This window comes from Theropithecus gelada, chromosome 12 (genome assembly GCF_003255815.1).
Source record: "Theropithecus gelada isolate Dixy chromosome 12, Tgel_1.0, whole genome shotgun sequence".
Lineage (NCBI taxonomy): Eukaryota > Metazoa > Chordata > Mammalia > Primates > Cercopithecidae > Theropithecus > Theropithecus gelada.
Window position 1 is genome coordinate 19941879 of NC_037680.1, and position 18259 is coordinate 19960137.

The 18259-nt window shown below is 34.4% G+C and overlaps 1 protein-coding gene across 1 annotated transcript in view; it reads right to left on the reverse strand.

Annotated features, from left to right (window-relative positions):
* The window catches only part of LRP1B (LDL receptor related protein 1B), a 1963100-nt gene that overhangs the window by 640955 nt on the left and 1303886 nt on the right, over positions 1-18259 (reverse strand). The window contains exons 28-29 of the mRNA XM_025404289.1: positions 2407-2538; positions 846-1073 (exon numbers count right to left, since the gene is read on the reverse strand). Of these exons, the coding sequence (XP_025260074.1) occupies positions 846-1073; positions 2407-2538 (360 nt within the window). The remainder of the gene's footprint in view (positions 1-845; positions 1074-2406; positions 2539-18259) is intronic.

Below are 18259 nucleotides of genomic sequence, written 5' to 3' on the forward strand. Positions count from 1 at the left end.
AAAAAAAAAAAAAAAAAAAAAAAATAGCCATGTGTGGTGGTGGGTGCCTGTAATCCCAGCTACTTGGGAGGCTGAGGCAGAGAATTGCTTGAACCTGGGAGGTGGAGGTTGCAGTGAGCCGAGATCGTGCCACTGCACTGTAGCCTGGGTGACAAAGTGAGATTCTGTTTCAAAAAAAAAAAGATAAGCCAGTCCCTCCTAATATCCTATATTTTATCTATGCAAATGTAACTCTTCCTCCATCAGCAAGAAAGAGGCTTTAAGTCTGTTTATTTAGACATGTAAATTTTTTTTAATTTTTATTTTTTTACTTTTTGGAGGGATGGAGGTTTGCTCTTCTTGGCCATGCTGGAGTCCAATGGTATGATCTTGGTTCACTGCAACCTCCACCTCCCGGGTTCGAGTGATTCTCCTGCCTCACTCTCCCAAGTACCTGGGATTGCAGGTGTGTGCCACCACGTTCGACTAATTTTGTATTTTTAGTAGAGACAGGGTTTCACCATGTTGCTTCAGGCTAGTCTCAAACTCCTGACTCGGCCTCTCAAAGTGCTGAGATTACCGCCATGAGCCGCCATGCCCAGCCGAGAAATCTAAATTTTAAGGTGATCTGTTCTGAAGTTTTTCTTCACATGAATGTAAATTTCCAATTATCAGTCTGCTCTGTGCAATTTAATTATAACATTCTACAATTGTAAGGATGTAGCATATTATTAAATATCTATTCAATTCTAACTTTCAATTAACAGCATAGAGTTGAGTAATAGAGAAATAATATAAAAGACTTGTGATTATTACAAATTGAATAACAAACATTTTTAAAGTTATAACATGTACAAATCTTTTACCTCTTGAAATAACAGTTTCTAACCCAGTTCCATTAATAAAAGCTCGTTTAATGGTTTGTGTTTTAATATCTGTCCAATATAAACGTTCCTCAGATGCATCGAAGTCTATCACAGTAACATCATCAATATCAGGAACTGTAAATGCCGTGATAAAGTTAAAATATGGATTGTCAATATCCACTCCTCTGATTTCAGAACGTCTTGCATAAAGAAGAAATTTTTTCATTTCTAAAAAAGAAATAGAAATTGTTTTTCTCTTATGAAGTTGGCAAGCTTGAAATAGTCTAGACATTCTAAAATATTACTTGATTTAATACATGTTAATTCCTGAACATCATAATCAATACTTGATGGAAACAATGAAGTAACAATTTATCTATTTTAAATTAAGGTATTTAATAGAAACAAATGTAAAATGAGTGAGAAGCCTTACATCATCATTTTTCTTTGGCTAGAAATGCCCAGATATTCTCAGTAATCAATTCTCAGTGACCTTAGAATTTCAAAGTTGCTAAACTACATAAACTCCAAGTGTCAAATACCATATTTGTACTTTCTACATAATTACAATATTGTATTCCATGGCAAGATTTTGAGGGACTCCAAGAACAGTTTTTCTATACTGTCTTTGAATAAGATAAAACTAAACATGCTATTAGAAATCTCATATATATTTTTCCTATAAAAATTAGGGCTCAAATAATTTAAAGCATGCTTTTAGTGTAATTTTTTGTAAATCTGTGGTAACTAACATTGTGAGCCATTATATCACTTTTACTTCCATAGACGCCTTCCTTGCACTACATTTGTAAAATATCAGAGCAAATATAAATAGTAGTTACAGATATTCTATTTTTTTTTTGTTGTCTTAGTTTATTGGTGTTGAGATATGTTATTATTATGTAAATTAACGCTACATGTACCTAAATGCCTGACTTAAATTTTGATATTTTTTTCTGTACTTAAAATTAAGTAATGTTTTGCAAATAAATACAATTATTAACAGAAAGCAAAAATTTTTATTCACAAAATTTATCTTTTTTAGTTCAAATGCATTGTTTAAATGTGTGGGTTTTTTTTTTTTTTTTACAAATTTTTCCAAGTTATATATTTTACTTCACTTTTTCCCCTTTCGGGTTGATAATTCTCTACCAAATGATGCTAGAATGACTTTAGAAGAGCAGATTAAAGCTGTTAAGCACCTCTTTGTTATGCAGGTTACCTACATTATCATTTTCTGATAATGCACTTTCACTTAAAAATCTTCCTGTTTTGCGGAAATAAATTCTGCTAACGTATCAAATAAGAAAGTAGGAAGAAGAAAAAGGAGTAAGGTAATAAATAACGAAGTATAACATGTCACATATTTAAAGAATTTGCCAGTTTTCCCCAGAGCAGATGAATCATCAATAGTGGCTAGAAATAGCACCACCACCTAAAATATTTTTGAAAACAGAAAAAAAACTTCCTCTATTTTAATATGAGTAAAATCTGAATGCTAATATAATTTGAGATAATTCAATTTTATTTTTATTTTTGATTAGAACTATAAGAAATTTACCATAGCAGGTCTTCTTGTCTGAAGAAAGCTTCATCAAGTGGGGGCATGCACATGCAGCACTCCTATTGTGATTGATTAGACACATGTGAGAGCAGGGGCCTTTGCCGTCATTAGCTGCACAAGGATTGGGAGCTGTAATTACACAGTGAAATATGAACAGTGAAGAAGGAAGAATGTATTAGGGAACCTGTGAGGTTGACAGGGGTTATTCACCTAATGATTCAAAGTACAGTTTCCTACATAGAACCCATTAGTAGGGTGATTAATATGACAATAATAGACAATCATACACAGGAATTATATTAATAAAAACATTATTTCAAAGATAACTAAGAAAACTCCATCAATTCTCTCTCAGACAAATGGCATGCATCCTATTGCTTAGAGGTAGTGGCCGGGTGCAGTGGCTCACGCCTCTCATCCCATCACTTTGGGAGGCCAAGGCAGGCAGATCATGAGGTCAGGAGATCAAGACCATCCTGGCTAACACCATGAAAACCCATCTCTACTAAAAATACAAAAAATTAGCTGAGCGTGGTGACACACACCTCTAGTCCCAGCTACTCAGTAGGCTGAGGCAGGAGAATCGCTTGAACCCGGGAGGCGGAGGTTACAGTTCTTGCCTTGGCACACCGCTTTTAAATGCTTCCTAGGAAACTGCTGTTACATATATACCTTTCCTTCAAATGCGTACTCTTCTTCAGATGAGGTCTATGTGAAGAAATGTCTGTCTGTCTGCATGATTAAGTCATCTACTTCTTTGTTACTTTTTCTGTATTAGCTAATTCCATGGCTAAGGATCGCTCCACTTGTACATACTTACTCAATTCCCTTGTATAAATAAGTTATGATTTTTCAAATTGAGGACAGAATATTAAATTTTGCAGCTTAATGTCATTCTGTGATGGCATCGAATGTCTTGAGACATTTTGAATTTTATGTTTCTTGTTCTGTCATCGTGTCTTTTAGATAAGATTGTAATTTATCTAATATCTTTAATCTTATTTTTATAGAGCCTATCTAGTAGAAAAAAAGTCATTAGAACTAGGCTACTGAATTGAAGGCAGAAACGAGTGATTCTCGCAGCCCCATCAAGAAAATGTTAGCTTTCAACTCATGAGTGGTATCTTCCAACCATGTCCCCTTGCTCGAAGTAGTGATAGGGTTGACACATGCCCCAAATATGCCACCTTTGCCCACTGGAAAATGACAGAAGCAGGAAGGTCTCTGTGACTTCCCTCCACTCCTCTTTCCTGAAACAGGTCATGAAAACTAGAAAGGATTTTCTGACCTCCCCTGAAGCAGATTACAAACTCTCATGTAGAGGTGCCCTTCCTAAGCCCCGAGGAAAGGAACATCCTTATGTCTGAAGACACAGGGACACAGAAAAGTATCTGAACAAACAGGCCTTGCTAATTTGTCCCCAGTTTATTACCATTAGATAATACCTCCTAGCATAAAACTACCCAGATTTTAACCATTTCTTCAGGTCTTTATTTCCTCAGAAGGCTCTTGTGTCATATAATACGTGTATTAACTTTGTGTACTTTTCTTGTTAATCTGTCTTTCGTTATAGACCTCAGCCATGAACCTGAGATGGATAGAGAAAAGAAATTTCCTCCCCCTTACAGAAGTAAATAGCAGTCCTGTGGGGTTTTAAAACACAAAGAATACAAATCAAAGAGATAATAAAAATGTAGAGGATATAAGACATGAACTGATTTGATAAATATTCAATGCAGTTTTTGGCAATTTTTAACATTCCTCACATCAAGATGATAAAAGTAATAGTGTCTTTGTATTTGTTAAAAACAATAAATAAATAAATAAATAAATAAATAAATAAAGGAAAATAAGAGACTCACAAACAACTCATTCTCCTAAGAAAATTAAGAACAAAAGATATTAGAAAAGAGTAGAAGCTATTGTTCTAGAGATTCCTTTCTAGCACAATTCCTTTATCACACAGAGTAAGTAGTTATTTTTTTGTTCTTTGTTATCTTTCGATTTTCTGTTATAATAATTGAAGTCCCTAAGGAATCACAAGTTAGAGAAGCAAGAAAGTAGGTGGGAAGGAAAGGCAGAAAGGTGTTGTAGGACAGGAGGAGGAGTGAGTAAGAGGCAGTGTTAAGTGTCATATATCAAGTCAAGGTTACCCAGTCAGGTAGATAGAAAGAGAAAACCCAAATTCCCCCATATCTGAAAAAATAAAATAAAGTAAAATGAGGAAGGAGAAAAGAAAAAAGAAAGAGGAGTAAAAGGGAAGAGCAGAAGGAAAAAGAAGTTTGTTCAAAAACACTAGCATAGGAAATGCTATTTCTCGGGAAAATTAAAAAGCATAATCCATAACAGTCTAATGGTAGGTACTTGAATTTCACTTTGAGCATCATTATTTTTAGGCCAGAATCATACCAACTCTTCTCAACACCCTATAATTATGAAAAAAAAAATACTTTTTAAAAGCAAAGATACTAAGTTTCTATGTACATACTAAAATAAAAAATTGCATTGACTTTGTAGCCCAATGTCTTATTAATAACGCTGTAATGTGTAATTCACAATATTTTGTGCTTCACAGAATGAAAAATCCACCAAGAATTCTTACTTTTCATTTTCATCTCTTCTCACTTTAAAGGATTCAACAATATTATTTCAAAGTTTCTTTCCAAACAAGTGCTTGAACACAGCTACCTATTCCAATTATCAAATTTAAAAATACTGTTCATAATACTCACATTTTTATAGAAAGCAGGGATTAGCAGACAGTAACTCATGAAACAAATCTGGTCCACTGACTGTTTTTGTAAATAAAGTTTTATTGAAACATAACCATGTGCATTGGTTTACATATTAGCCATGGTTGTTATCATACTACAATAGCAGAATTGAACAGCTTCAATAAAGACCACATGGCCCACAAAGCCTTATAAGACATATCTATTATAATTAGATAGTAAGTAGCTATTTTATAAGAGACACTACTGCAAAATCCAGTAGGATTGCAGAGGCTGCAAACTTCTACCAAAGCCAAGCCTATTTCATCTATTTGTATCCAAAAGATGGAAAAGCCATTGATCAATGGAATGCTATAACAAATCTTAACAGATGAAATATAAATACAGCTGGGCAGACTGGATTCACCAAATAATTCATATTGTCTAAACTCAAACTGACAAAATATAAAACCTTAGAGATACACCTGTAATACCCCCCACCTTTTATTTATGCATTGAATAAAACATTGTGAAGCACCTAGTTGTTTAAAACACTGTGAAAAAAAAAGCAGAGATATAATAATGGACGAGTTCTTACCCCAAGGTGCTTAAGTTTCTATACACTAACCCAGTACTCAATTCTCTTCCATTCTATGGTCACCGGCTCAATTTAGGTTTTCTCCATTTCCTCATAGATTGTTACATGAAACTCCTAACGAATCTTTGATATCTAGACTCCCTGCATTACATAGAGTTATCTTTTTAGAACACATACTTGATCATATCTGGTTTAGAAATTTAGGGATAGGCATACCAATAATCCCAGAACTTTGGGAGGCTGAAGCGGGAGGATTGCTTAAGTCCAGCAGATAGAGACCAGCCTGGGCAAGACAGGTAGGCCCCATCTCTACTGGAAAAAAAAAAAAGAATGACTTCCCACAGTCTACCTCACAAAGTCTCAGCCTTATCTCCTACTATTAATATTTCCCCTTAAGACTCCTCAGCACTAGTCAGACTGGTTTCCCTGCTACTACCATTTACCCTCCAGATCTTTATTCTGATCCACTCTCTGTTTACTTTTGTTAAAGAAGTGATCAAGGCCAGGTGTGGTGACTCACATCTGTAATCCCTGTGCTTTGGGAGGCCAAGATAAGAGGATCCCTTGAGCCCAGGATTTTAAGGCTGCAGTAAGCTATGATCATACCACTGCACTCCAGCCTGACCCACAGAGCAAGACTGTCTCTAAAAGCAAGTAAACAAAAAACAAAACAGAAGTCATCAACCTTCCAAACACACAAAATTTGTACTCCAAAGCATTTTATTTCTTTTTCACTGCCATATTTAATCATTTCTCAAGTATTGTACAGATTTTGTCTAATATGTGTTTCCTTTCTTTTTACCTCTACTCTTCCAACGGATTTCCAAATTCATTTCCTCACCTTTGAATGACTGCTATGGCTATGTAACTGGTACGTCGTGATACTGTCCCAGATATACCCACCTCTCTTTCTAAAACACAAATCTATCTTCCAAGCCTCATCTACCACTTTCCTTCTGCATACACATTGTGTACACACTAAAAGGTATTTCTCATCATTCCCTGAATACCTATAGTTTATTCTTTTCCACCTCCACATGATGTACTTTTCTTCCCCTAGAATTTCATCATCAGTATCTTTACATTAACCTTCCTTGATGTCCCAGCTCAATTCATTTTTCTGCCATGAAACATTTTCTAATGAAGCCAGCTAATGCTGATTTATTTCATCATGAAATATTGGTTGTAATTATTGCTTTTACAAGGCAATTAGACAATTCATTGCTTGCTGTCCTATTTTCTAGTTAGTGACATTTGTTCATATATTTTGTATTAGTATGTGTTGGACTTTCTAGCTAAACCAGTGGTTGGCAAGGTTTTTCTATTAAAGGCCAGATGGTAGATATTTGGACTTTTGCAAGCTTTATGTTTTCCATAGTAATTATTCAACTCTGCTACTGTAACACAAAAGCAGCCATAAAACAATAGGTGAATGAAGAGGTGTGACTGTGTGAAAATAAAACTTTATTTACAAAACAGAGGGCTGAATTTAGCCTGAGGGTTGTAGTTTGTCACTCTCTGAGCTAGAGAAGTGATATGCTGGCAAGAACTAAGACATATATATATATATATGTCTTAGTATATATGTATATGTGTATATATATACACATACACACACACACACATTGTTTTTTTCCTAAAATTTTTATGGTATCTATTCTTGTGTTAGAGGTAGGGACATTTGGATTCATATTCATGTACATAAATGTATATGGGTATATATTCTAAAACTGCAGCAATCTAAAAATCTAGGAAGTTAATCTTCTAGAGCACATCATAGCTGCAGGTGAAAAGATTAAATAATGCACAACTACAATACTTTATAGGAGAAACATGTTAATTGTGCAATCACCCAAGACTGATGTGCGCTCTGGGAAGAAAAATAATATCGTTAAATATAATTTCACATATGATTCAAACTGTATTTAATTATAGTCCATTTATCACCAGGGGGAAAGAAAAAACCATTTTAAATCCAAACAACTAGTTTTTCCAATAAGTTCAAAATACACATAAATGTTGATGCAGTATAAAATATGTAGAGCTGTTTACCTAATAAAACCATGCTCAAAGCAGAATGCCAGGGTCCAATTTGTTAGGTAGAGAAAGATTTTTCTCCCTCCCATGTAGTCATTTTTGATAGTAACTAATATTCATCCTATTAATGAACCTTATGTGCACGAAAACAATTACTATTGTAATAAAATAATGTTTATTAGTAATTTTCCCTTAGGAAAGGACTTAATAGTTTTAAAGAAAGGAATTTTCAGAAGTGCTTTGCAATGAAACACTAATCTCAAATCCTATTTTCCCTATGACAAACATCTTTAAGTGATAAGTTTAACATTTCACATTGAAGAATTTAAGTGAATTCCTAATTTAAAAATATACACTATTTATGAGGGAGCTGCTTTCCTCAAATTATGTCATACTTTATGAATTAATTTTATGCTGTACTCTATAAAGTAGAATATAGGATGTCTAAAAATTTTATCTTATCTTTTATAGGTATCTCTACAGAGAGAATTTTTAAAAAACACAAAAAAAATTTCCATCTGTATGCAGGTTTTGGTGTAAAAAGACAAAAATATATATGTAATATAATGTTACATTTATAGGGGAAATGTGTCTTAAAATACCAACTAACTTTCAGTCGTTCTAAAGAGATGGCATGTCTTTCTGGTATCTTAATTTATTCTCTGTTAATGTCACTTGTTATATGCTTTGAAAGAAAAAAAAAAACATGTCAGGGAAGTTCCTATTTTTACAATGATTCTGTATTCACAGTATTTTAAAAAACCATCTAGGACAGTGGTTCTCAGTCAGTGGTGATGGTGGTGATTTTACCTCCCAAGAAACATTTGGAAATAAATTGAGACATTTTTGGTTGTTATGACTTGGAGTACTGTTGGCATCTTAGTGAAAAGAGGTGAAGGATCTAATAAACATTGTATAATTCACAGGAAGTGTAGCTGAGAACTATCTAGCCCACAACTAACAAAGAATTATCTGGCCCAAAATGTGTGAAGTGCATATATTGAGAAGCCCTGATTTTGGAATAGAACTAGGGATTCTGAATTTTAAAATAGGATACATGTTAGATCAAATAAATCTCATACCGATAGTATATATGAAATAAAGAGACACTAGATACGAGTAAACAGTGGGGAGAATAATACAATGTATTATGTATGTATGTATGTATGTACGTGTGTAACCTCTATCCTACATGTTATCAACTCTGCTAAAAATATATATAATATGTATTATTTTACATATAATATATATTTTATATTTAGAGAGAGAGAGAGAGGAAAGAGAAAGAGCAATTTAATTTATATGACAAGTAGTTAGATCTTTCTTTTACTGTTTAAGTTCCAGGGTACATGTGCAGGATGTGCAGGTTTGTTACACAGGTAAACATGTGTCATGGTGGTTTGCTTCACAGATCAACCCATCACCTAGGTTTTAAGCCCAGTATCCATTAGTGATTCTTCCTGATGCTCTCTCTCCCCTATCCCCACCACTCGGCAGGCCCCAGTGTGTGTTGTTCCCCACCATGTGTCCATGTGTTCTCAACATTCAGCTCCCATTTATAAATGAGAATATGTGGTGTTTAGTTTTCTGTTCCTGCTTTAGTTTGCTGAGAATAATGGCTTCCAGCTCCATCCATGTCCCTGCAGAGAGCATAATATCATTCATTTTTATGGCTACATAGTATTCCATGGTGTATATATACCACATTGTCTTTATCCAGTCTAGTTAGATTTTATTTTTTTCTGAAAAGACAGGGTTTCATTATGTTGCCCAGGCTGGTCTTGAACTTGTGAGCTCAAATGATTTGCCTGCTTCGGCCTCCCAAAGTGCTGGGATTACCAGTGTCAGCCACCGGGACTGGCCTAGATCATAACACAGTGAATTGTGGAAGCAAATAATTTAAGCAACCTGCAAATATTTGAGATTCACCTCCACCATGCTGAAACATGTCTTTCAGGGTATTTCTTTTTGACAAAAAAAAAAAGAAAGAAGAAAAAAAAAAAACCTTTTATTAATCATGTGAAAAATATTCCACATAATTCTAACTGAAAATATTAATAGTACAATATGAAATCTCTCATCCTTCAGGTATTATAAGTGATACTTTGTCCTCTAAGGAGCGAATTAGTAAGGGAGTATCACTAATATTCTTAAAATATAACTTTTTTTTTATTGTGAAATAAGATTATCTTGTTTTCTTATAGATGTTGTCAAGAAAAGTTTAATTTTCTATAGAAATGTTTTTCTGATGCAATTGGAGGCACTTAAATCATTTCGATGTTAAACTTACTTTTTGAGAAACAGCTTGCAATGTTCCTATAATGGACAGTGGGATTTAAAAAAAAAAAGATTTTAAAAGTTAAAGAAATAGTAATTTATTTTATCATATTATGCTAGAAAATGTGCCAAGTGTTTTATAAGCATTATTTTGTTTATTTCTCTCAATGGTCACCTTTGTTTATGAAAATAAATTGCCTTCATCTTGCAAAGGCTAAACTTAACTTTGAGAAGGTAAAAAAGATTAAGTCAAGATCACACAAATATTAAAAGGAGAACAGAAAGATTCAGGTTCCAGAGTCCAGGTTTTAACCACTACACTACAATACACAGCCTCTCTACATGAAACAATTCATTCTGATTCATTCACTCATTCATTCATGGGCCAATTCATGGACGTCTTATAAAACAGGGATGCAAAATGGAGACTGAATTAGAGTATAATTTGTATAACTATATTTAATAGAATTATTATTGTACTATGGAGAAACCTCTCAATGTCTTACTCATTCTCTCTTTTTCTGGGTTTTGATTCTTTTTTTAAAGGATGTCACATTATTATCTAAATCAGTTTGTATATTTACCAGTTGCTATGGTTTTCAAAATAAAATTTAAAAGGAGCAGATGAGTCAGTAGCCTGACGTTGAAAGTAAACTAAAATGTTTTTGCAAAAATAGTACTACTTTTATCAACAAATGCTTAAGACTCCTTTAAACCAAGTTCTGTTTACATGAAAAATAAGTTTCTACAAAAAGAAAAAAACATCTTACAATTGGTGAAAGTCTAACAGACAAAGGGTTTGCAACACTATAATTAAAGTAACAATCACATTCTTGATTTTTTTAATTCCAATTAGAGCAGCTAAGAAAAGAAACACAAAACAGAAAAACCCGGGGTGGTAGATTCTTGCTGGGTTTATGAGAAAATTTAACCCCGCACCTGGAGTGGTGACGAAGAAAACACCTTTGGGCTGAGCGGGCACACAGAGAAGAATGACATGGCAGATGGGTGGTAGAGAAAGAAGTATACAAAAGAAGAGTTACATTTCACTTTTTCCATGCTTACAAACAACTCCCTTACAGGGCGGGGGAGGAGAGTTTGGTGTCAATGTGTAAAACAACATAAGAGAATTGTGCATCTCTCTCTCTCTCTCTCTCTCTCTCTCTCTCGAATCTAATCTATTTAATTTACTTAACAAACACTTATAAAGTGCTTAGTGCTTGCCAGGTATGTTCTAACTGCTTAAAAGAGACTAATGTGACTGGGTGCAGTGGTTCACGCGTGTAATCCTAGCACTTTGGGAAACTGAGGAGGGCACATCATCTGAGATCAGGAGTTCAATATCAGTCTGGCCAACATAGGAAAACCTCATCTCTACTAAAACTACAGAAATTAGCTGGACATGGTGGCATGTGCCTGTAGTCCAAGCTACTTAGGAGGCTGAGGCTGGAGAATCACTTGAACCCGGGAGGCGGAGGTTGCAGTAAGCCAAGATGGTGCCACTGCACTCCAGCCTGGGAGACAGAGTGAGATTCCATCTCAACAACAACAAAAAAGAGAGAGAGACTAATGCCTTTAATCTTTATAACAATTCCATGTTACAGATTTACAAACAGGCAAACAAACAAATACTAACGTAGAGAAACAAACTAATACTAATGCACTAGAAGTCAGGATATGATGAATTTGGAATTTGAACCCAAGCAATCTGGCTCTAGACTAAGCTGGCTGCTATGAAGGTATTTTTTTAGAATTTACTGTTTGACTGAACAATATAGTCCTATTTAGTAAATTATATTTTGTAGTAAAAAGAGTTGAAAGTTATACTAATATCTAATGCCAGACATATTTAGGATCACGAGGACATATGCAAACAAACTCACCGAAATTGCTCTCACTAAAATTATCACTGACCTTCTTTCAGGTTGCCAAATCCAATGAATACATTTATGTCTTTATTTTTATTGGCTTTTCTACAAAAGCAAATACTGTTGGCTAGTGTTAGCTTGAAACTTTTCCCTTCGTGTGTGCGTGTGTGTGCACGCATGCACAAGCTTTCCCTTTTTGTCCTGAAATCTGTTGGTGCCCTTTTTCCGCGCATTCTTCTTTCCCCTCCTTTTTAGTGTTGGAGTTCTCCAAGGCTCTATCCTTGCCCTTTTCTATTTTCTGTAATACTCCTAAGAAATTGTTGAGAACAGGCCCCCCAAAATCTGGCCATAAACTGTCCCCAAAACTAGCCATAAACGAAACCTCTGCAGCACAGTGACGTGTTCATGATGGCCATAGCGCCCACGCTGGAAGGTTGTGGGTTTACCGGAATGAGGGCAAGGAACACCTGGCCCACCCAGAGCGGAAAACCGCTTAAAGGCGTTCTTAAACCACAAACAATAGCATGAGCAATCTGTGCCTTAAGAACATGCTCCTGCTGCAGATAACTAGCCAGAGCCCATCCCTTTATTTCAGCCCATCCCTTTATTTTCCATAAGGGATACTTTTATTTAATCTAATATCTATAGAAACAATACTAATGACTGGCTTGCTGTTAATAAATACGTGGGTAAGTCTCTGTTCAGGGCTTTCAGCTCTGAAGGTTGTGAGACCCCCGATTTCCCACTTCACACCTCTGTATTCCTGTGTGTGTGTCTTTAATTCCTCTAACACTGCTGGGTTAGGGTCTCCCTGACCGAGCTAGTCTAGGCAAGAAATCTTACCTACATTTTGCCTTCAATCTACAATTGAATAACTACGAAAGTTCTAGTTTTAGCCCAAACCTTCCTTCCTTTTTAGCCCTAAATATTCAACTGTATCCCAGAAGTATCTCAAATTCAGCACATTCCAAAGTTTAATTTTTCAGCTAATCCTTTAAATCAAGTGTCTGCAAATGATGGCCTAAAGGCTAATACTGGCTAGTGAGCAACTTGTTTATACGGTTGGAAAAAAACTCAAATGAAGAATACTATTTCATGGCACATAAAACTTGTATGAAATTCAAATTTTGGTGTCTAGAAATTAAGTTTTATTGGCACACAGCCACACTTACTCATTTCCCATATGACTGCTTTCACATTACAACTGCAGCAGGGTAACTGCAACAGAGAACACACGGCCCACAAGTCCTAAAATATTCATTAATATTATTTGGCCTTTCACAGAATACATTTGCTGACCCCCTCTCTTAAAGCCATCCCATATTATTCCTCCTTTCCCCAGGTTCCCCACTCAAATCTCTGTCGCTACTTTTTAATGATTTCACCTCTAAGTATATCTCAACAGAGACCGTTTCACCTACGAGCATCTACCAGATTTTGACATCAGCCACCTCCTGATCTACTGAAGTAACTTCCTGTGATGGTTATCTTTATATGTAAACTTGATTAGTCTAGAGAATGTCTAGATAGCTGGCAAATAATTATTTCTGGGTGTATTTCTGGAAGAGATGAGTATTTGCATTAGTATACTGGGTTAAAAAGTTCCTGCCCTTGCCAGTACAGGGAAGCATCATCCAATCTGTCGAAGGCCTAAATAGAATAAAAAGGTAGAGGAAAGGCAAGTTTGTTTCCTGTTTGAGCTAGGATATATATCTTATCCCACACTCCATCATTGGCACTCCTGGTTCCCGAACCTGTGAACTCCTGGAACTGGACTTATACCATTACCCACCTACCCTTCCTGGTTTTTAGGCTTTAAGATTTGGATTGAGTTACACCACTGGTTTTCCTGGTTCTCCTGTTCACCTACAGTAGATTGTGGAACTTCTTGTCCTCCATAAGCATATGAGTTAATTTCTATAATCTCTCTCTCTATCTCTCTGTGGGGGTGTGTGTGTAACATATATATACACACACATACATATATATTCTATACATACATATACATACACACACATATACACTTCAATCCTGTCTCTCCAATCAATCCTTTACAAATTTCTATCATGCAAATCTGTTCTTTTTACTCCTTTGACCATATTCTTTTTAAATGTTTTTTTCCTTTTCTTAGAGGAATGGCTCTTAAGTCAGCATCATGTCCCCTGGGAATTTGTTAAAGATGCAAAATGTCAAACCCCACCCAAGACCTACCGAATCAGAATCTCTGGGTGACACCCACCAATATGTGTTTTAATAAGCCCTCCATTAATTTTAATGCACACTTATGTTTAACATCATTGGAACCATTTATCCCAGAGGAAAAAACTATATTTCTTTGTAGGGATATTATTTGAGTGTGAGCATGATCTGACCCCTGCCCAATCTTGTCTCTGATTTATTCTTTCCTTACTTGTAGCTGTTTCGATCTGCAAATGTGGAAATAAAACCCCTCCAAGTTAGTAATTTGCCTCAGGTAACATGGCTAGTGAGTGACATGAGGGAAGAATTAAACTTAGCTAATTCCAAGGTTTGTTTTGTTTTGTTTTTAGTACCACACCCTGCTACTTTTTAAAATACATTTACTATACTCTTATATTCAAAATCTATCTATCATAACAATGTTTGTATTTATCCTAATTGTTAATTTAGTTTGTTCCTCCTCTTAGACTATAAACTCCAGGAAGGTAAGGAAGTTTGTCCAAGGAGAATGTCAATAAAACATGACTCTCTACTGCCATCTGGTGATAAGATGCAACAATTCCAAGAGGAATATATGTGCATTGAATGTCTTCTGCCTGTAGAGTGTAGTGAGTAAGACAAAAGCTTTGGCTTCAGACTTCCATTCAGATAACAGAATGATTATCCCCTGGCTGTTAGATCTTGAGCAATTTACTTAGTATTTCTCTATCTTAGGTTCCTCATCTGTAAAACTGGGTTGCTAACAATTTTTCTCATTGATATGAAAAATTGATATCTCATGAAACACAATGATAATCAAGTTAGCTATTATTATTATAATTATCAATATTGTTATAAAAGACTTAGCTAGACTGTATAGTTGGCACAAAGAAATAAATGAAACACTGTTCCTTAAATATTTTATAACCTAGGTGAGTAGGTAAGACAGGGTTAGGAAACAATTAATGAATAAATAAATAAATAACCATACAAGCTTTAAATGCTGAATCCTTATGGTGTTAACTATTAATGTAGAGGACGTAAAATTTGAGCTAGTATAAGAATTTATAATTGGTATGTGTGAGAAGGAGTCTCAGATGGAGAACTGTTCCTGCAAGTCTCCGCACACATTGAGACTAACACCTGTAAAGTACTAATAAAAATGATATACTTGGGTAACCCGCTCAGGTCCCCTTCCACGCTGGGGAAGCTTTGTTCTTTTGCTCTTTGCAATAAATTTTGCTGCTGCTCAAAAAAAAAAAAAAAGATATAACTGCACACTTATATTTACAAAGTCATAATCACAAAACCATTTTTATTTAATGCTTCATGATATAATCCCAGATCTCATTATCCAAACAAAACCTAACACATGACCCAAAAAGTGTTTATTGTAAATGAGTTTTGTTGTCATTGTTTTTTAATATACCTAAAAATTAATAATTGTATTTTACTGATAAAATATAGATTAGATTACTTCATAAATGTGAATTATATATTTTCAACTTAAAGAAAAACCTACATTGTGTTAAATGGTGATTAAACTCAACATTTGCGAGATCCTGTGATTTAGACACATGATCTCCAGTTTGAAAAAGCAAGTACAGAGAGGTTAAATAACTTGCCAATAATGTCCAATAACACATTAATAGCTAAGACTCATGAATCTGAAATAAAACTATGCCAATGATGAAGGGTACATCATGCAATTAATAAATCATATGTTTAGGATTTGAACCCAGGCCTTGCCATTAACTCTAAGCTTGTCTCCCTCATGCTGTAATTTTTTAAATTTAATTTTTAAAATATTCACTATTGCTCCTTCATATTGCATACGTTTCAGCTTCGGTTTGTTTCTTCCTAATCCCATATAACAACAACATTTAAAACCAAAGCAATCTAAAATGTATTTCTAAAATATTCTGCTTAAATGTCCAATAACCAGTTTGGAATTTTGTGTGCATAATGAATGCTTACTCGTAATAAAACTGGTGCTAAAACTTTTATTAATTTCCTACTTGGAGGATTAGATAACGTCAAATAGTATTTGTAACCTTTGTTTCTTTAATTTGTGAAAGATACATTTCAATTTTATAGTACTGAATGTCATGTATTTTTAAAATGTATTATTTTTTTCATGAACATCATGTTATTATTCACCAGAAAATGGGCTATTATTATTGTATTTGTGTTAATGCTGAGCCTTTGTCACCATTTTCATTTTAATTCTATCCTTGGTAATAAAATAGTCGATATGTTCCTGCATCTTTTTTCCCTAGCAGTGGAAGTATTACTTCACTGAAGCAGATAAATAGGACAGATAATGATTATTATAAGCTCAGTGATCCTTATAATGGGGAAAAGTAGAATGTTCTCCGATCACTCTCAAAATTGGAAACTGACTGAATTTCATTTAGGAAACAGCAAGTTCTTTTCGTAGGTGATATTCTCTAAATGTATTTAAAGACTAGAATATTTGCCCTGAATCCTGGGAAAATATGTTAAATTAGATCTACATAGTAAAATCTTGCTTATCTTAAGTAAAGAGGAAAAATCATATATAAATCATATTTTGAGTTAAGTAAAAAAGTCAAGGATGCCTCCCCCCACCAAAAAATGACAATGAATGTCTCATTTCTTTTCTATATATGTACAAATGTCAGGAAAGTTTGAGAGTATCACGGTTCTTCCTGTTCTATGAATTTACTAAGGGTCATGCCAATGTAGGCAAATTAGACAGTGCAGTTAGTAAATGAAAGACATTGATCCTATTTTGGGTGAGAAGGAATGATGCAATACATAGATGAAGGCCATTTTTCATGGTCCAGTCCATTTAGATTGTGCCGAACATACAATTTATAATTACTACAAAATGTCAAACAATCTGAGGGACAAAAATACAGTTGTGTAAATAATTTTACACTTGAAATAATCAAAACCATTCATATCTTATAAGTGATTGTCATCTACAGTGTTTGCTTACAGCTAGGCATTCCTCTGTTGAAGAGGAAGCTTCTAGAGAAGAGTATGTTTTTCATTATACTAGTGGCACATTGCTGGTCAGAATAATAACTTCTTGCCTTATTTAAATTTAGTTAAATTCAATATATCTATTAAATCCTTATTAAATGCAACAATGACTAATCTATATACTTTTTTTCTGTATTGTCCTCCTGCTTTTTAGCTTATAAGGTGAAAGAAATCAAGAGTGGAAGAAAAAAATTAAAGTTATTGCTCACCTATGCAAGCAGTATGTATAGAAACCAGTATGTATAGCAAAGAAAGATCAATTACATAAGAAAATAGAAACTGAGAAATTGAGAGTATCTGGGAAAATAACTAGATTCAATCAGATTGTCAGAGAAAGGACACAGAAAATTTTGCAGATGAGACTTTGGTAGAAGAAATAGCATCAAGGGAGGATGAAGGTCACATACTGAAGAAAGACAAAGAATAGCCATGTGATATTGTCAACCAGAGAGGTAACTGGTTTTAGTCAAGTCTAAAAGATACTATAATACAAATTTAAAATATAAGGCTCAGTGTGTGGAACAAATGCCCTACATGCCAATGAGTTAGAAGATCTTATTCCACACTGAAAAAGAAAGAGAAGGAGAAAATGCAAGAGAGAGCTTGTCATCTAAGAATCGTGAATCTAAAATGAAAATATGCTAATGAAGGGGACATTGTTTGCATTCAAATGAGATTTCCACCAGTTATGTCACATATAATGGCGAAAAAGTATAAAAGGATGAGCTGATGTTACGCCAAATGGTCATGGTATCACAGTAGGCGAAAAAGTAAGAATTAGGATAGTAACATTTGGCAAAGATTGAGTGGAGGAAACAGAATCATGAAACCAAGATGGCGTTCACTGTTGAACCAAAAGCTGAAAAACATGGGGAGAGGTAACATATATGTGCCTGTGAACTCACTTCTCTTAAAATAGAGGAACTCAAGCAAATGGTTCACCTTTTCTCATGTACCACCCCATCTCCTCCCAATATGCTACATGGCAATAATCTAAAAATTAGGGGACTTAGTTTAAAATAAATATATAGGGGCATCTTAGTAATTAAGATGTACTAATTTTATATATATTTATATATAATTAAATATTTATATGTAAAGAAAATAAAAAGCAAAATAAAAAAATTCTAAACTCGTTAAAATAAAGGTTA